A 15339-nucleotide genomic window follows, 5' to 3' on the forward strand; every position below is an offset into this window, starting at 1 on the left:
GAGTTTTGGTGAGAAGAGCTCACTGCACTAAAATGATGAATCGAAGATTACACCCTCAAAACACTCACAAATACTCTCTGTACAACAATGGTTCTCTAACAAAATGCCCCAATAATCACAAATATAGATTAGAGGCTGATCCTATAGAACCAGAGAACATAAAAGAACTATACGAGCATTTATAGAGTATGCAAAAGAGAACCCACCAGAAAACCCTAGCCCGAAGCCAAGACAAGAGCCCTCTCAATTTTCCTTTCCCTCTTTTCTTTTCTTTATTTTTCGTCTGACTGTTCATATCTTGAGGAGCAAAATTAATAACGTCAATGAATGGCTGGGATTGCGCCTCAAAAAGCTTGGATGAGCGGTTGAGATCAAATCATGCGGCACGATTAATTATTCCAACAGAAAGGCAATCGAGCAAAAGGACAATCGGGTATGAGGACAATCAGGCACCTTCAAGGAGCAGCGGATGGTTGTTGCGTGTTACCATCCAGCAAGTGCCACATGGCAACTTATGGTTGCCACACGTGGCCTTCCACCCAGCTAAGCCACACGACATTGTTTGGTGCTTCAACACCATCAAATTTCTTTTTCTTTGTGAGTTAGTAGACTAGGCAATCAAATGTTGATATAACTGCCAAAGATCGTCTTACCTTTTAACTTATAGTTAGTTCAAGAATGAAAGGATTTTCTCCTTTGCTTGGGAGTTGGAAACTCTTGACATTGAGTGTGTTAACATATGATTATGAAAATGAACAATAACAATAATTAAGAATTTTTTATCTCATTAAATAGTATTAGATATATAAATTTTAAATTATTAAATATCTTTATAAATAGTCATATCTTATACAAAGACATTATATTTTATGTATTGTTTGAGGTTTTTCATTTATTTTTTTTGATTTTCTTCTCTCTCTTTTGTAACATATTCTTTTCATTTCGTCCACTCTCATCACAAGTGTTTCTATTAATTTTCTTATCACATGTCTAAATTATTTTAATCATAATTTCCTTTTATTTTCAATGCGTGTCACTCTAACTTTATTATATATATTTTTATTTTTTTATATTATTATACATCTACTGTAACATTATCATCTAATATAAAAATATGATTAGTGTTGAAGGTTGTGACACTATTGGTGTCAAACCATCTTTTTAATAAATGGTTGTATTTAAAATGCTGATAGTCTTTGCTCTTTCAACATATGAATTTAAAAACTTATCGCAATTTCTGGTAAAGCTTAAAGTTGCCAGAAATTAAGGGAGATAGAATGATTTAGCCGCCAGTCAATCTTCCAGAGTTGGTATTGACCGAAATTATAAAGAATGAATGAAAAAGAAAGCTTTCTCCTTCTCTCTGTGCAACCTATTTGCTGAGTTTCTCTCTATAACTTCACCCTCCTGTCTTAGTGATATAAAATCTCATAATTAGATAGTAATATCTAATGACAGTTAAAAGTATTAACATAAAATAATTAATAATTAATTTCTTTACAAATAAATATTAATGTATCACAAGTAAAAGTCAATTAAAAAGATTAAAAAAGTTTAAACGCTAAAAAAAACTTTTTAACTTAAAAATATGTAAATTTTTCTCTAAATGAGAGAGATTTAGCATAACAGGCAAATTAAATAATTTTGACATTCTTAAATGTTCTATGAAAATAATAGATAATTATTCATAAAGATTTTTAATTCTAAAAAAATTTTAAAATATTAGATTAAATATCATTTATAAGAGTTCTAATTCTAGTAGATTCTAAACTATCAACATAAATATTATCTGAACGAATCTTAATTCTAAAAGATTAATGATTGCTTCATATCCTTCTATTATTGGTGTGAATGCTACTCTCAATTTTTTAACATTTACAAAATTTAATTTAAGTATTAAAATATTTGTATAGAAACTTTCGTACCTCATCTATCGTATTTTTTCTTATAGAATTAAATAATTTCTAATAAATTTATTATTGGAACACCCAATCAGATGAGGCATCAGGGTCCCACTGGAAAACACCCACAAAGAAACAAAGAGTAAAAGTTACAATGAAGACCCAACAACCCCAGTTGCTGAAACCAAATCCTCTGGGGAGGTCCCTTCTATTCAGCAATGGCGGAGGCAACACCAGCAGTCCCAAACAAGAACAGGTACTTTTGGTTGGAGATTTCAGAGCTGCATCTTAGTTTCTAAACCAGTTATCCCCCACCCTTGTGAATTCATTTCTTTCTTGTTTTTGTTGTGTAGATATGCAGTTGTTACAGGGTCAAATAAAGGAATAGGGTTTGAAATATGTAGGCAGTTGGGTTTTAATGGGGTCCTGGTGGTTTTAACAGCCAGAGACGAGAAGAAGGGACTTGCGGCTGTTGAGAAACTCAAAGGGTGTGGCCTTTCTGATCTTGTCTTCTTCCATCAGCTTGATGTGGTGGACCCATCTAGTGTTGCTTCCCTTGTTGATTTCATCAAGACCAAATTCGGAAGACTTGATATTTTGGTAGGATTCACTAATCAATTCTTAATTCCTTCTCAGTTGTTCTTCTTCTACTTTATTGTTATTATAATTCTGTGCAATCTTAGCTTGTCTTCTGTTCAAAACTCTGCGGGTAACTTCCCAGGATTAATTGGGTTAAGAACTGCTGGCTTGGCTCTTGACAGTTGACTTTAGCTGTATCAAGATGCTTATTTGATACTAATCTTTTCTCCACCCCTTCTCAAACTGTGTTACCCTTTTCAACATGTGGGCAATATGGAATCAAAAATTGAATTCAAAGTTCTGATGAGCATTTTTTTTTATAATTTTTTGTTTCTCACAAAAGAAGAAGATTAAAGAAAACTAGGCAAAAAAACCCTTAAACATAACATGAGAAATAAAGTTTTGTAAATTATATGTTCATATAGGTGAGTCTACCTAAAGGGATTAAGGTTGGTGATTGTAGTTGTTGCTATCCCATAAGTGAAGAAGAAAACAAAGAAGAAAGAAATAGAGAAAGATGGGGTTAAGTATAAATGGTCACTGAATTTTATACTAAGGTGCAAAAAAAAGGTATTGAATTTCAATTTGTAGTTAAAAAGTCACTGAATTTCAATTTATTATACAATTTTATAACTATCATCAATTACTATTAAAAGAGACTAACATGTTGACGTGACTAACAACGTAAATAGCTAAACAACACAAATGACCATTGAACTTTGTCCAAAAATACAAAAAGATTACTAAACTTTGCAGTAAAATACAAAAAAAGTCATCGAACTTTATACTAAAGTACTCAAAACTATCATTAAATTTTGTAGTAAGTATAAAAACGTCAATATTTCATTAGCCTATTTTAATGGCAATTGATGGTAGTTATGAAATTATATACTAAATTGAAATTTAGTGATATTTTCGTACTTTAGTACAAAATTTAATAACCATTAATGCTATTGAAGTTTAGTGATATTTATGCTCTATTTTTGAGATATTCAGTTAGTTTTTTCTTGAGATAAATAATTAAATTGCTCATATCGTTGTAGGTGAACAATGCTGGGATTGGGGGACTCATCATGGACTGGGAAGTTCTCCAGTCAACAATGGCTAAGGGAGGAGTGAGCCTTTATACCTCATTTATTTTGCTCTCAATCAATGAAGAATTCAAATTGATGCAATTGTGATTATGCATTCTGATTTTTCTCTTCTTTTCTATGCCCTTTTCCCCTAAGGAGAATGCCATTTAATCCAAGTCTCTATTGGTGCCCCCTTATCCTTTGAAATGTGAAAATCTTCTGTGTGCTCTAAATCTCATCAGGACATGAAAAATCACATGAACTTTCTTCTAATCTCATAATCTAAGAATTAGAAGCTAGGTTTAATCTATTTTTGCAATCACTTTGATTAAGAAATATACATATATAGATATCTATATATGTGTCCTAATTAACCAAGGATTGTGAATGCTTCGCCTTTAGCATAGATTGAAATGATTGACAAGTTAGAATTCATATACTCAACCCAGCTTAACTGGATGAAGCTTGATATGCCAATGTTGATTCAGCCTGAGACACTGATCCATGACCACGGGACCGGAGTGATGACTCAGACTTATGAGATGGCTGAAGAATGCTTGCAAACAAACTACTACGGTTCAAAGAGGATGATCGAAGCATTTATCCCCCTTCTGAAGCTATCTGTTTCGCCGAGGATCGTCAATGTTTCTGCTGGATCAGGTCGGTTACAGGTACGTTCTTCATAACCCATGCAGCCTTTGAACTGAAAAAATCACAAGATTGAACAATCCTATTGCCATTTTAATTTCTCCCCTTCAAATTTGGCTTGACATTGGATCTTAGATTTGTAGCTGATCATCTCAGAATGTTGTCGAAAAATCTTTGTTTCAGAACATACCAGGCGAGTGGGTTAGAACAGTGTTGAATGATGTGGAAAGCCTTACTGAAGAGAGGATAGACGAGCTGATAAATGATGAGTTCCTGCAAGATTTCAAAGTAGGATCACTGGAGACCAGAGGCTGGCCTGTCATCTTCTCGGCCTACACAATGTCCAAAGCTGCCATGAACGCCTACACGAGAATCCTCGCGAAGAAGAACTCGGGTTTTCGGATCAACTGCGCCTGCCCCGGTTACGTCAAAACCGACATTAACGGAAATACCGGCCATCGGAGTGTAGAAGAAGGTGCTGAATGTCTGGTGAAGCTCGCCCTCCTGCCTGATGATGGCCCTACTGGCCTTTTCTTCTCCATGGGTGAAGTCTCATCCTTTCAATGATGAGATTACGACAGTGGTATCATTCAGTCATCTTTAGTGAGCTGATCGGGTGGGCAACCCGTAATGTCCCTTAAATAAAATGTTTCCCGGATTGCTTGTGCCTGGGATGAGATTCTATAATAACTGTTAATGTATTGATACTTTGTTTATTAACGTGTTATATATAGGGTTGGAATTGAACCGAGTTGAGAGGTTTGTTGAGTTCAATTTTATCTCGCGAACTTGTTTTTAAACTTGAGCTCGAGTCATGTGAGCTAGGCTTGGGCTCGGTTCATCTTGGGCTAGGCTCGTCTTGTCTCGGGCTTGAGCTTGAGCGCCTATTGGTGAGCCCGAGCTTGGGTTCATTAGTATGTTTATGAGTCTCTAATTTAGTCTATTAATATTCATATGCCTCTAATTAAACATGTTCGTTGTGTTTAATGAGTCGAATTTTATTAACTTCAAACTTAGTTCTTTTATAAATCAAGTTTTAAAGTTAGGCTTAAACTCGACTCGTTTATCTTAAGAAATGAAATCAAATGAATTTTTGTCGAGTTGAATATTGAGCCGCTCACGAACGACATTTAGTGGAATATCCCAACCAAATGTTGAAATAACATTTTAATTAAAAATTTGTCACTGAGCTCATTTAGTGGAATATCTAAATATAATAATAATGAGATAATTATAATTTATAATTTAAATTTGACTATGATTAGTACACATTTACAATTAAAAATTTATATTTTTGGTAGCTCATCTTGATTAGATTATAAATTTATATAAATATTTTTTTGTATATATCTATGAATGAATTGTAGATCTATAAATAATTACTCAATACACTAAAATTATTATAATAATATCATCATGGTGATGTTTTATTCTTGTTGCCCATCATTTTTTTTTTAATTTAGGTTTTTCACGTAAAACTTTTGTGTTCATTTGTGTGTTTGATGGTTTGATTTTATTTTCGATGCTAAATTCATTCATTTTAATATAAAAGGAAAATGTGAAAAAATAAAAATAAAACAAAATACATGTTTAAATATTTTTTTTCATTTCAAAAAAATATTTTCCATGTATATATACATATGTACTATATATATACATATATGTGAATGAAAATAAAATATATTAAAATTAATATGTAACTGAATGTTATAGTCTAAATAACACTGCTTTAGAGATTTTTAATTCTCTATTTTTCTTGTGTAAGTGTATATTTCATTGAAAAACTTTAAATGTCAAGATAAATATTATCAGTACGAATCATAATATTCGAAAACTTGAAATTGCTCCATATATCCGTTCATAAATAAACAAACTCATATTTTAAAAAAGGAATACCTCTGGTACTGGTATGAATATTACCCTTGAATTTTCAATATTTACAGATTCTAATTTAAGGATAAGAGTATTTGCATAAAAAAATTTCTGCGCTCTTTGACCATTGCTTCTCTTGCAAGATGAGGCAACTTTACCACCACATTTACCACAAATTGGCCACACAAATAGGGAGTTTCACAATTTCTTTGTTTTTTTTCTTTGTCACACAATCTGACGAGGCATCGTATGAATATTACGATAATCATGTGTCTTTGTCTCCTTAGATTGTATTATTTAGATACAAGAATTTTTTATCTTCAAGTATCGTTATAAATAATTATATCTTATACAGGTCATTATATCTTATGTATTGTCTAATGTTTTTCATTTACATTTTTGGATTTTTTTTCCCTCTTTAGCGACATTCTTTTCATTTCGTCCGCTCTACTCACATGTGCTTCTATTAATATTCTTATCATATGTTCAAACCGTCTTATCATAACTCTCACATCTTACTTTTAACATTGCCACTCCAATTTTATTACATATATTTTTGTTTTTAATTTTATTTTTCTTATATTATTACACATCTACTATAACATTATTATCTAATATAACATTTGTTCTGAGTCAATCTTTTGGAGTTGGTATTGACCAAAAGGTTAAGTTACATAAGAAAGAAGGATTTTGCATATTGTACATTAGAGGCTAAAAAAAATAGAGAATTACAATTTTACCCTTTCTCCCATTCTCATGGCCGTCTCTAACAATCACCTATCACCTCTCCGCCTAGCCTCTCACGCTCTGACCGTCGTTGCATCCTCAGTTAAGAGGGAGGATACAACAACAGTTGACACATAAGAGACGAGGCGATAGGCAGTTGTTGAAAGCGGGCATGAGAAAGGGTGAGAGAGGAGAAATGAGGCAACCAAGGGAAAGAGATGAAAATTTGCAATTAAATGAGAGATATTTTCATTATTTACGCATGTGTATGGAGCCTGTGATGTATAAATAGCAAAATCCTAAAAAAAATGCATGAAGAAGAAAGCTCTCTCACTATAAACTTTTTCCTGAGTGTCTCTCTATAACTTCATCCTCCCATATGAGTTATCTAAAATCCCATAATTAGATAGTAATGACAATTTAAAAGTATGCACACAAAATAATTAATAATTAATTTCTTTACAAATGAATATTGTTATGTTATTAGAAAAAGTTCATCAAAAAAACTAAAAAAATCTAGAAGTCCAAAAAAACGTTTTGAACTAAAAAAGTGTAAATTTTATCAGATACAGAGGAGTTATACACAACATACAAACTATAAATAACTTCAAAAATCTCTCTAAATGTTATATGAAAAAGATAGACAATTATCTATGTAAAGAATTTTAATTTTAAAAAAAAATTAAAATATTAGGATAAATATTATCCATAAAAACTCTAATTCTATCAGGTTCCAAAATGTCAAGATAGATATTATCTATACGAATTCTAATTTTAGAAGACCCAAGATTGCTCCATGCCTCTCTATAAATAAGTAGACTCTTATCAACGTTCAGAATTAGCCGACCATGATCCGCAGGCCCGCAATGAATAAATAAGCCAAAATGCAAGAAGGAAGAACAAAATAGAATGGACACAAGGAATTTTTACGTGGTTCGGCCAAAACGATGCCTACTCTACGACTGTCCTCTGGTTATTCAGATAGAGTAATAGTATAGCATTTTTTCGTTGTTCTCCCTTACGATGGTGTTTTTGACCCCTATTTATAGTGAAGGGTGTTTACAATTACATAATTTCTCAAAGTGGAAAAATGACATCATGGGGAGAAAAATGTCCTTATCAATTCCATAAAATCGGGAGTGAGTTCTGCATTATCAGAGATTCAGTTTGCATCAAATAAAGTAGATAGGTACCTACCTCCAGTTATTCAGCAATCTTGTTGCTATACGAACTGAATAGTTTGACCAGCGATCTGTATGGTTAGACCAGCGAGCTAAAAGCATTGCTGAGAGCTCATTACGTATATCGTTGAGAGCTCGCTGAAAACCTTGTTGGGAGCTCGCTTGGTTCCGCAATGCGAGTTTTGATCTCAGCGACGTGCGAGCTTGCTCTAGCGAGCTCAACTTGGGCCTACTGGGCTTGAGGCGATTGAGTCGGTACATTGGGTCGAGTCCAGCCCATAAGGAGTAGCCCGAGAAATACCCATAACAACTCTCATTCTAGAAAATGTACATATTTGATATTGGTGTGAATACTATTATCAAGTTTTCAACATCTACCGAGTTTGACTTAAATATCATAGTGTTTACGCAAAAATTTTATTGCGCTCTCTAACCGTCTATTCTCTTGCAGGATTAGACAACTTGACGGTGATATTTTAAATTAAATAAATTTATTATTATATCTTAATAACAACAAATCTAATCAAACCTTCACACGTACATGATTTGTAAAAATATCGTTTTAGCTCTGAGGAAAATTCAAAATATGTCAAGCACAAACTGATAAAGGAGGTAAGGAGTTTAACACAAAAATGATATGTTGCCTGCGGCAGGAGGTGTGGGAGTGTAAGTCATACCCCCGGGGCCATACCCCTTCAGCGGTGTAACAATTAGCTAACCTCAGTGCTTTTGTGTCTCTTATTTCGGTTTGTACTTAATGAATGGGCTGTGGGAGTTCTAAGCAATGCTGAAACACTTACTGAAGACAGAGTGGATGAGGTGTTGAATGTGTTCATGAAAGATTTCAAAGAGGGTTTGCTGGAAGCCAAGAGCTGGCCAACCTATCTTTCTGCTGCATACGCATTATCAAAAGCTTCCCTAAATGCCTACACAAGGGTCCTGGCCAAGAAGCATCCAGACTTGATGATTAACTGTGTCAACCCTGGCTATGTGAAAACAAATGGTATTGGTGTCTTAACTGTGGAAGAAGGTGCCCAAAGTCTGGTGAGATTAGGCCTCCGCCCTGGGGGTGGCCCTTCTGGCTTGTATTTTTTTAGAATGGAAGCATCAGATTTCTGAAAATAATTACATTTTGTAATATGGTTATTGCTCAATCGGTTATTGCTGAATATGGATTCTGGGGTTTGTGAAATTATGAAAATTTGCTATTTCATGTATTATTCTGGGGATAATAGCATTGGATATTTCATATTTTTTACTGTGAAACTATGCTTTTAGCATGTATATTAGCTTACATAATTCTTATATATGTGTATATAATACAACTGCATTTGTAAATATTGAACTCTAGTGATTGATTTCTTTTTCTTTGTCAATTAGTAGATATAATACACCAAATCATTATGTAGGCAATGAAATGTTGATATAATTGTCAAAGAGAACCTTTGAACTTAGAGTTACTTCAAGAATAAAAAGATTTTCTTCCGAGAGTTGGGAACCTTGATATTGAGTGTGTTAACATATGATTTTTTTACATGAATATCATGTTATACCATATAAAAATAACGATAATCACGAATCTTTTATCTCATTAGATGGTGTTAAATACAAGAATTTTAAAATTTTAAATATCTCTATAAATTGTCATATCTTATATAAGGCTAAGGCTATTGTATCTTATGTATTGTCTATGATATTTCACTTACTTTTTTGATCTTTTTCTCTCTCTTTCCTTATATATTCTCTTCATTTCATTCACTTATCTCACAAATGCACCTATTGATTTTCTTATTACATGTCTAAACCATTTTAATCATAACTTTATTTTATTTTCAACATGTGCGGCTCTAACTTTATTATAAATATATTTATTTTTTATTATTAAACATCTATTGTAACATTCTTATATAATATAAAAATATTATTTGTGTTGAAGGCTGTGACACTCTTCCTATCAAACCATCGTTTTGATATTTGTTGAAGTCAAAAAAGGGCAGCCCTTCTTGACATTTGTGAAAGAAGAAAAAATAAATAAATAAAAAGAAATTGAATGCACTGAAGCAAAAATTGACATAGTGAAAATGGAAGCTGACAGCCATCTTCGCAATTAATTTGCAATAGTCCTAATTTAAATTGTGGGTGCAAATTTGACTTTTGGGCAAAAGAAAATTCAATAGCAGAAAATTACGACACCAAATATGTTTTTAATGCATAAGGGAGGCTTAGGCTCTTTAGCTCATTTGTTAATAATCTCAAGTATTCCATTTTGAGAGAAAAAAAATAGAGTTATGAATATTTTAATTTTTTTTATTTTTATGAGAAATTATTGTTATTTTTTTGTAATTTAGAGAAAAAGTTATAATTTTTATTATTTTTTTATAATAAATTCTTCTATCATTACTCGTCATTTTTATTCTAATTTATTTAGAGATTTTTCATGTAAAGTATGTGTTTTATTTTTTTATTTTTATTATTATTTTTTAAATTATTAGCTATGATTATTCTAATCTAGTATTATTTTTTAACAATATTTTGTTGAAGGAAAACGTTTCGGGGGCGGGCGTTGGGTTTTTAGATTTTGTGTTTGAGTCATAATCAAGAGATAGTTCAGCAGACAAGAAACGATATTAAAAAATAAAAAATGTTTATCGCTCTTACATTTGTGATTGTGTTAGGGGTCAAAATCTGTTTACTGAATTCCCTAATTTACCTCTTATGCTAAAATCGTTGGACCGAATGATAGAGGCACTCGTGATAGTGCATTAACCAAAAAAAAAATGAATGATTGAAGAAGAAAAACACGCTCTCTCTCACTCTAACCTTTTTGTTGAGTATTTCTCAATAATTTCACCTCATGTCTTAGGTATCTAAAACTTCATAATTAGATAGTAATGACAGTCAAAAGTATTAACCCAAAATAAGTAATAATTAATTTCTTTACAAATAAATATTATCGTGTGGTAAGTAAAAGTCTATTAAAAAGATAAAAAAAAAAAACTTCAAAGCTCAAAAAAAAAAAAATAACCTAAAAAGATATAAATTTCTCTTGAAATGAAAAAAGTCCACCACAACACACAAATTACATAATTTTGATATTCAAAAATTTCTCTGAAGATTTTACGAAAATGGTAGATAATTATTCATAAAAATTTTAATTTTAAAAAGATTTCAAAATATTAATATAAACATCATTCAAAAGAGTCTTAATTTTAATAAGGTCCAAACTGTTAAAATAGATATTATTTGAACGAAACCTAATTTTAACAAACTCAAAATTGTTCTATACCCCTCTATAAATAAGCAAATTCATATTTTAAAACATATACATTTCTGATATTGATGTAAATGCTACTCTCGACTTTTTAACATTTATAAAACTTAAATTAAGTATCAGAATGTTTGAGTGAAATTTTTTTTTGCATTCTTTGTCTATTTCTTTTCTTGTAGAATCAAATAATTTGATGACAAAATTTTTAATAAAATAAATTTATTATTATATTTAGATAACAAGAAATACAATTAAACATTCACAAGTACATGATTCGTAAGATTATTTTAGGAAAGTTCTAAATATGTCATGCCTCAAACCGGCCAAACAGATTGGGAGTTTCACAATTTCCCTGTTCCTTTTCTGTGTCACACAATAAGACGAGGCATCTGGGTCCCATTGCGAACACACCCACACAGAAACAATGAGGAAAAGTTGCAATGAAGACCCAACAACCCAGTCGCTGAAACCGAATACTCTGGCCAGAAACCCTTCTGTACAGCAATGGCAGAGGCAACACCAGCCGTCCCAAACAAGAACAGGTACTCTTCCTTGGAGATTTCAGAGCTGCATCTTAGTTTCTAAACCAGCTATCCCCCACCTTGTGTTATTCATATCTTCCTTGTTTTTGTTGTGTAGATATGCAGTTGTTACAGGGTCAAACAAAGGAATAGGGTTTGAAATATGTAGGCAGTTGGCTTGTAATGGGGTCCTGGTGGTTTTAACAGCCAGAGACGAGAAGAAGGGACTTGAGGCTGTTGAGAAACTCAAAGGGTGTGGCCTTTCTGATCTTGTCTTCTTCCATCAGCTTGATGTGGTGGACCCGTCTAGTGTTGCTTCCCTTGTTGATTTCATCAAGACCAAATTTGGAAGACTTGATATTTTGGTAGCATTCACTAATCAATGCTTAATTCCTTCTCAGTTGTTCTTCTACTTTACTGTTATTATTCTGTGCAATCTTAGCTTGTCTTCTGTTCAAAATCTGTGGGTAGCTTCCCAGGATTGGGTCAAGAACTTCTGGCTTGTCTCTTGACAATTAACTTTAGCTGTATCAAGATGCTTATTTGATACTAATCTTTTCTCCACCCCTTCTCAAATTGTGTTACCCTTTTCAACATGTAGGCAATATGGAATCTAAAATTGAATTCAAAGTTGTGATGAGCATGTAGGTGAAAAACCCTTAAACATAACATGAGAAATAAAGCCTTGCAAAGGATATGTTCGTATAGCCGACTCTACATATTGGGATTAAGTTTCGTGATTGTGGTGGTTACAACAGACACGAAGAAGAAAACAAAGAAGAAAGAAATAGGGAGAGATGGTCTTGCCACACTTGAGTAGATTCATATCTTGTTCTGTTTTTGAGATATTCAGTTAGTTTTTTCTTGAGATAAATAATTAAATTGCTCAAATCCTTATAGGTGAACAATGCTGGGATTGGGGGACTCATCATAGACTGGGAAGTTTTTCCAGTCAGCAATGGCCAAGGGACGAGTGAGTCTTTATACCTCATTTCTTTTGCTCTCAATCAATGAAGAATTCAAATTGATCCAATTGTGATTATGCATTCTGATTTTTCTTTTCTTTTCTATGCCCTTGTCCCTAAGGAGAATGCTATTTAATCCAAGTTTCTATTGGTGCCCCCCTAATCCCTTGAATGTGCAAATCTTCTGTGTGCTCCATTTCTCATCAGGACATGAAAAATCACATAAAATGTCTTCTAATCTCATAATCTAAGAATTAGAAGTTGGGTTTAATCTGTTTTTGCATCGCCTTGATTAAGCAGTATACATACATATATATATATATATATATATATATATTTGACATGTCACATGATCGTTTTCTTGTTGGCTCCCACCCTGAATTCAAGTTCTTATACGTGTGTCCTAACTAACCATGGATTGTGAATATTTTGCCTTTTAGCATGGCATGGATAGAAATGATTGACAAACTAGAATTTATATATAGGACCCAACTTAATTGGATGAAGGCCTGACATGCCATTGTTGATTCAGCCTCAGACACTGATCCATGACCACGAGACCGGAGTGATGACTCAGACTTATGAGATGGCTGAAGACTGCTTGCAAACAAACTACTACGGTGCAAAGAGGATGATCGAAGCATTTATCCCCCTCCTGAAGCTATCTGTTTTGCCGAGGATAGTCAATATTTCTTTTGGAGTAGGGCGGTTACAGGTACCTTCTTCGTAACCCATGCAGCCTCTGAACTGAAAATGGCATAAGATTGAACAATACCTTTGCCATTTTCATTTCTCCCCTTCAGATTTGGCTTGACATTGGGTCTTAGATTTGTAACCAATCATCTCAGAATGTGGTCGGAAAATCTTTGTTTCAGAACATTCCAGGCGAGTGGGTTAGAACAGTGTTGAATGATGTGGAAAACCTTGCAGAAGAAAGGATAGACGAGCTGATAAATGATGAGTTCCTGCAAGATTTCAAAGTAGGATCACTGGAGACCAGAGGCTGGCTTGTCGTCTTCTCGGCCTACACAATGTCCAAAGCTGCCATGAACGCCTACACGAGAATCCTCGCGAAGAAGAACCCGGGTTTTCTGATCAACTGCGTCTGCCCCGGTCACGTCAAAACCGACATTAACAGAAATACCAACCACCAGAGTGTAGAAGAAGGTGCTGAATGTCGGTGAAGCTTGCCCTCCTGCCTGACGATGGCCCTACCGGCCTTTTCTTCTCCATGGGTGAAGTCTCATCCTTTGAATGACGAGAATATACAATGGTATCATTCAGTCCTCTTTAGTGGGTTCGTTAGTGGGCTGATCGGGTGGACAACCCGTAATGTCCCTTGAATAAAACGTTTCCCGAATGGCCTGTGCTTGGGATGAGATTCTAAAATTGAAACTGTGTATGAATGTGTAATATTTTTATATTGATGTTCTTATTCTTGATGATAAAGCCCAAATAAGGAAGTACACAACCGGTCGAGAGACCATATTGTTAGTTAACTATGAAAAGTAGTCGGGAGACCATATTGTTAGTTAACTATTAAAAGTTAGTCGAGTATTAAGAGATTTGGGCAAGTGACCTACTGTCGGCCCAATAGTGAAGCTAGGCATAAGGCCTCCAAATTTTAAAAATTTATAATATATATTATTATTTTAATAATGAATATTTTATTAAAAATTTAAATACAAAACATAATAAACCTTTTTATATTTCTTTCTCCATTTCCCAATTTTTTTACAATTGTTGTTCCCAAATCCCAATTTTTCCTTCTTCATCCTTTTCCTCTCTCATTCGCCCGCACTTAATCTGTGTTATTGTTTTGTGACTGTTGGCTAGCTCTATCCGCCCCTAGCAGAGAAACAACCTCTCCCGTCGGTGAGCCCATAGCTACAGACGCGTCCCCGGGCCTCGACCGAGGCACTAGACAACGACATCACTGTTTGTTGTTTTTTAGGCTTTCTAATTGTTTTTGTGTGGGTGTTTTTTTAGTTTTGATTTATTGTGAACTTGTGATTTGTTGTCTTTCATTTTGATAATTTAATTCACTCATTATAGTATGTTAGTGTATGCCTATGCTCTGTTTGTAAAATTATTTTGAGAAAGAAAGGAAAAGTTTTAGGTGTTTAGATTAGATGCTCAAGGATAAGAACTTTAATCCAATTTCAAGTATTTTTATTTTATACTTTTACATACTCGTCGTAGTTGAAATACCAAGTTATTAAAAAATTAATACTCTTGAAAAGGTCTTAACAATTTTTTTGCCTAAGGCCTTCAAATTTGTTGGGCCGGCTCTAAAGTGACCATTGAGGTATTATCCAAGTGACTAGCTGGGAGGTCACTCGAGTAACTCCTAGAAAATAGTCGACTGACTAGGTGAGTGACAGAATGGCTAAAATCGAGTGACCCTTAGTTCGATTGATTGAGACTGAGACTAAGTGGTCTCACCCGAGAGCCTCTCTCGATGCCTTCAAGAGACCCTTCCAAGAATTCATAAGTCATTCAACAACTGTTACTCGAATGACTCTCATAGGCTAACTATTCTGATATCCTTACCTACAAATCCAAAAGAAAACTTGAAGTATTCGTCAAAAATTATGGGTTTCTC

General features: G+C 33.5%; 3 protein-coding genes and 1 pseudogene across 11 annotated transcripts in view; all 4 read left to right on the forward strand.

The window, feature by feature from the left end:
- LOC127786952 ((+)-neomenthol dehydrogenase-like) overlaps positions 1-4952 on the forward strand; it is an 89821-nt gene extending 84869 nt beyond the window's left edge. For 3 of the 9 annotated variants that reach the window (XM_052314754.1, XM_052314752.1, XM_052314755.1), the window contains exons 2-5: positions 2255-2501; positions 3524-3595; positions 4003-4224; positions 4385-4952. In XM_052314754.1, coding sequence (XP_052170714.1) covers positions 2255-2501; positions 3524-3595; positions 4003-4224; positions 4385-4768 — 925 coding nt within the window. In that variant the 3' untranslated portion in view covers positions 4769-4952. Of the gene's footprint in view, positions 1-2060; positions 2158-2254; positions 2502-3523; positions 3596-4002; positions 4225-4384 lie in introns of those variants that run through there. The other 6 variants (XM_052314753.1, XM_052314757.1, XM_052314759.1 and 3 more) reach the window with 6 other exon arrangements.
- Positions 2353-14202, forward strand: LOC127786958 ((+)-neomenthol dehydrogenase-like; annotated as a pseudogene).
- Positions 8613-9099, forward strand: LOC127787647 ((+)-neomenthol dehydrogenase-like). The gene is made up of 2 exons (XM_052315705.1): positions 8613-8646; positions 8756-9099. The coding sequence occupies exons 1-2, from the start codon at positions 8613-8615 to the stop codon at positions 9097-9099; spliced, it is 378 nt and encodes a 125-aa protein (XP_052171665.1).
- LOC127787648 ((+)-neomenthol dehydrogenase-like) lies at positions 11753-12281 on the forward strand. Its single transcript, XM_052315707.1, has 2 exons — positions 11753-11790; positions 11888-12281. The coding sequence occupies exons 1-2, from the start codon at positions 11753-11755 to the stop codon at positions 12279-12281; spliced, it is 432 nt and encodes a 143-aa protein (XP_052171667.1).
- Positions 14203-15339: the final 1137 nt, after the last annotated feature.

This window comes from Diospyros lotus, chromosome 12 (genome assembly GCF_014633365.1).
Source record: "Diospyros lotus cultivar Yz01 chromosome 12, ASM1463336v1, whole genome shotgun sequence".
NCBI classification, from domain to species: domain Eukaryota; kingdom Viridiplantae; phylum Streptophyta; class Magnoliopsida; order Ericales; family Ebenaceae; genus Diospyros; species Diospyros lotus.